Source organism: Verticillium alfalfae, genomic scaffold (genome assembly GCF_000150825.1).
Source record: "Verticillium alfalfae VaMs.102 supercont1.15 genomic scaffold, whole genome shotgun sequence".
In the NCBI taxonomy this organism is placed as follows: Eukaryota; Fungi; Ascomycota; class Sordariomycetes; order Glomerellales; family Plectosphaerellaceae; genus Verticillium; species Verticillium alfalfae.
In genome coordinates this window covers 310,927-315,580 of record NW_003315024.1, presented here as the reverse complement: position 1 = coordinate 315,580, position 4,654 = coordinate 310,927, and the positions used below count along the sequence as shown (strand labels likewise).

General features: G+C 55.8%; 1 protein-coding gene across 1 annotated transcript in view; it reads right to left on the bottom strand.

The window, feature by feature from the left end:
• Positions 1-4,396: 4,396 nt before the first annotated feature.
• The window catches only part of VDBG_09418 (predicted protein), a gene marked incomplete at both ends in the record, with an annotated part of 1,271 nt that continues 1,013 nt past the window's right edge, over positions 4,397-4,654 (bottom strand). Inside the window, one exon of the mRNA XM_003000177.1 lies at positions 4,397-4,525. Coding sequence (XP_003000223.1) covers positions 4,397-4,525 — 129 coding nt within the window. The remainder of the gene's footprint in view (positions 4,526-4,654) is intronic.

Sequence of the window (4,654 nt, the reverse complement as noted above, 5' to 3'; positions counted from 1 at the left end):
TCAGGTTTCTCCTTGTCTCACTCCACTGCTGTGTCACCCTCCACCCTCCTTCATGACCACGCTATCTCTTCTCCACCCAGCTACTGGCCGTCGTTTTACAGGTGTTTCTCCCCGACCACACTAGGGGAGGGACATCCTGGGCCAGCGAGATCGCCCAGAGTGCCAACTCCCTACATGAACAACCTTGGCCCCCTGTGTGGGCATCGACAAGAGACGACTCATCGACTCCGCCGGCCAGCTATGTGACTGGCTTTAGCCATTTCAGGATTCACAGCTGATGAATTTGCTGTGAACTGCGTCCACATACCTTCACAGTCGTTGGAAAGGGACCGCCGTTTCCGCCATGGCCAGCAATTAACACGATGAGAGGTGCGCCAACGCCTGCTCGACAATGATCTGAACGCGTAATGCATTGCGGACAAGCGCGACTCGACGATCCGAAACCTCCTCCATCTGCACCACGCTCAGTGAGAGCGTCCGACCTGCTGGTGCGCAGGCGCCCCCAACCAACGGAAACCCAAACATGGCCAACAGTCAAACGCTGCGCTCGGCTCCGATATACAGGACCCAATCCTCCCAGCCTCTGTTCTGTACCCCTCCTTAGATTTAAATCCCTGTCCAGAGACTAATTGCCTATCAAATATCATATTTTGAGGCCCCATGGACCGTGGTCAGTCATATTGTGCACCTTGACAGAAATGGAACGCCACGGCCTAGTTCTGACCATCATTCATTCACTTATCGCGCATGAAGCTGGGTTGGGCTTTCGCAGATGCCTCATCGTCGGCTACCAGATTTTATCAGTATCGAAGCTTGCGTTATCATGAATGAATCATACTTGGGGAGGGAGGGGGGTGGGATGTTCCGCTAGGCAGACCCTTGTAAACGTGGCCACCAAGACGGGACCGTCCTTTTTCTCGAACGGGCTCTAAGATACTTCCCGCTAACAGAGACCCGAACCTGTACCCCGTCCCTTTCCGCGCATCCAGGACGACATCCAACCACGCATTTGAACGTGCAGAAAGGGGCTGCGAGTAGGCAGAGCATAGGAACAAGGCCATTGTACGCGCTGACCGGGGGATTGTGATTTTGCCATTGGACGACCGCCAGCCCAGGAAAATCTACTTCCAGGTCGACCCCTTCTCGGGCATCTCATTGGGTTGGTGAGGATCGAATAATGACGAATCACCGTGTCTGAAACAGACATCTGCATGTCTTACGCTTCCCGCGACGCCGCAGGAACATGGGCCGAGCCAATCCTCTAGTCCCATTACCTCGATTGCAATCGTGCTCATAGGGGATCAAGCTACAGGGGGAAGCCTGGACTGTCTGAAGATCCAAGCGACGTCCTCAAGCCTCCATGTCTGTCCGCGGAAGAGGCGACGGGGGTAAGCGAGACTCTCCGGGAGCAAACCATCGGCAACGGCTCTTCCTTGTGCGACGCGGCAAATCTGGGGTCGTAAGACCACCAGGGTGGCGGACAGCACGCAATTCGAGGGATGTCCGATTTCGCTCGTTGCGACCGTGTCGGCCGTGGTTACCATACCAATTTGCGTGTGTTGTCGTCCAAATCCAATTGTGCCCAGGTCACCGACCCATCACCCGAGTTCCCGTCTCTGGCCTCGACGAAGGCCGGCCGTCCGATGTGTCGACCATGGTGCCTGTAACCCAAGGCCAGGGCCCGCATATCAGCCAGCCAGTCGCTTGGCTATCATCAGCGCGCCGTCAGAAAACCGCATCATTGGAGAAGTGAGAAAAAGTCAACAGCTCTGTCGACAGCTGAAACCTGCATACGACGGTGGCAACCATCGCATGCTAACCGCGTCTATCCCGGCTGCCAGGTTGGCGAAGAAGGGTAGATGATCCAAGGTTGAAAATAGCACCACCAGGTTGGCGTGCCTTTGCATTGACGAAAAGCACGCCGTCCGTTTAGCAGCCGGAACCAAGTCGCTGCCCGCATGCAGCATACGCAACGGCGTCTGTTGGCGGCAATTTTCTCTGTTTGATGGGGGCCCAAAAGAGGCAACCAACACGCCACGACGGCCTCACTCGGATAGCCCGATGTTTTTCCATGCACTCCGCCACAGGCCTCACCGCTGGTCGGGCGAACGTCACGGGACTTCCATTGCCTTCTGAGGCTGGTGACGTGGCACAACGGCCCTTCGACCCCTGCACAGGTGGCTGAAAATGCATGATAGCCGAGCAAACGCAGGGAGAGGTAGACGTCTTTTCTCGAATGCTTCCGTTACAAGCGCGCCCCTGCTGTGGCTTTGCCCTGCTGCATCGACAATCGCAGATCCCAAGCTGGCGGTCAGGTTGTCTTGCATTTCGCGACAGGCAGAAGTACTCAATACTTCGGCGACGGCGAGGCGAAACATTTGACCTGGGTGGTTTCCTCCATGCCGCCAAGGTGATTGACAACGCATTGGATGCCTCCTAAGATCCCTGAAATCCCAGCACGCGGAAAGACCAGACAACCGACCTTTCAGTAAAAAGAACTACTCAAGAATGACGATGCCTTTGTGATGGCTTGCTCACGTTTGACTCATCCTCCCGAGTCGAGAATCGCCAAATGTCCCCACACCACACTCCAGAGCAATGCGGGCAGGCGCCAGTTCTGCCATGACAGGGGTGAGACTCAGCCAGCAAGGGGCTTCGGTACTTCGATTGGCCTGACCGGGGTTGCCCCTCGCAAGTAACGTGACGGCGACGAGGTGCGAGAGGCGTCACACTGGGTGTGCTGAACATCTTGCCAGATGTTTGTTGCGGGCGCTCACCAGAGCGAGCTCGTTAGATCGTACCCTGCCATAGGTAAAGCCTCCCCTTCCCTTCGCCAGCGCCGCCCAGTCGGCAGCCAACGACATGGTCGTCGACGCTTGGCAGCCTCTGTAGAACCCCAGCTGTGCCGAGACACAGGCTGGAAGGGGGCCGCACTCGTGCATCAGCTGGTTGGCAGGACGCCCATAATTTCCCGCTATTTGTTCTCTCATCAATCGATGGCTCACATACTAGACATGCCCCCTTTCGAGTGCCTCGCACACGTCGGTGGCTTCCTCATCGTCCTCATTGGGGTTGTGGCTTCTGCCCATAAGGCTTCCCGAGACGTAGGACCAACAATGGGCGCTCGACGGGCGTTAGCGAGAGACAACTCCAACGACTCCTTCCAAGCCTAGAATGGAAGGGCTGGGCTGGACTGGCATGGCATGGCCTCTCCTGCTTGCTGTTTGGCTATGCTCAAGGCATCGTTATTTTGGCTTTGCATCCTGAAGGAGCATATACAAGGCCCAACCAGCCAATCCGCCATGATGTCTCCTTAATATTTAGGCTGTGGAGGCGCTGACCTGCCCGATCCCGCACGCGAGTGGATTCGATTTCGAACGCCATTGCAGTGTCGTGTCATCTGGCAAGGCAATACGCGAACCTCGGGGCTTATCCTCTGCTGCTAGCCGTTTCCCAGACACTCTTGATTAGATGGCATATACCTGGAAACGCCATCTAATCACTTGATGCCCCCCTCAGGCCATGTCCGCGGCATCTCTCCAGACCAAAAGGACGTTCCAGGAGGACATCGGGGGCAGCCAGATTATTCGCGGCTCCTCTCTAGACCTATGAGATGTTCGCGGTGAAAAGTGTCGTTGCGCTTCGCTGCTTCACCGGTCACTGTGTTTTTGACCGCTGCGCCATCACGTGGTTTCTGGATGCCAATCATGCTGCCCTGCCAGGTGGCCATGTGACCTCTCGGTCTACTGGACGCGGCCTCGAGGCTCTGCGCTTTAAACGGCTTGGAAGTGGCGGCGGTGAAGATTGGTCATGTGCTTGCGGCATTAATACTTGGGGCAATGATGTTGTCGGTGAGTCTTTTGTTCTGGAGGGGCGTGAATGATGTCCCTGTCATGTTGGCGACGAAGTCCTTATTGGAGGTGGGGAGATGTGTCCTGGGATGGACGGGGAGGTCCGCTGTTATGAAACCCCTTCGTTGGATCCCGTCATCTCTATGGATGAGACTCGGGCGCGCTCGACGACGTACTCAGGGATCCAGATAGGAGCAGACGGTTCTACGGTCAGGTATCCAACGAGGCAGATGTTTGATGTGGTGCGCCGTGTCGTCGGAGAGAACCGCCGTTCCGCAATACTTGCTAGACAAGAGGACAAGAACGCCATGCCATGGGCGAGTGCTAGCGTTTCCATGCCAGTATCTCCCCACGATCACAGCTAGAGAGGTCTTCGTACAGATTATACTTGATGAACATCGGAAGAGCGTTGGTATACCTTCATGACTAACACTCGCATCCTCGAGCAGCACAGCGTTATGCATCAGCAAGCATATCATTTTCGCTCCAACTCAGACCTAAAATGGAAAAATTGCACGTTACCAGACTCTCCCCTTCGTCTAAACTCACTGTCGTTTTCGGCACGCGTCGGGCTGCGCGAGCACGCTTTCCATCCTCGGTCGTTGGGCATCCCTGAGGATGCCGCATAGTGTACAAACCGTCCAGTCCCGCATCCTGAGAAGTCCGCGAATTGTCTTCCATTTCTCAGATTCAGCGAGCATGCAGAGACAGGCCAAAAATAAAAACCGCCCAACAACACTATGCCTGGAACCTCAGCTTTCTCGCCTTCTTCTTGACCTCCCTCCGACGCGAAACATCTTCCG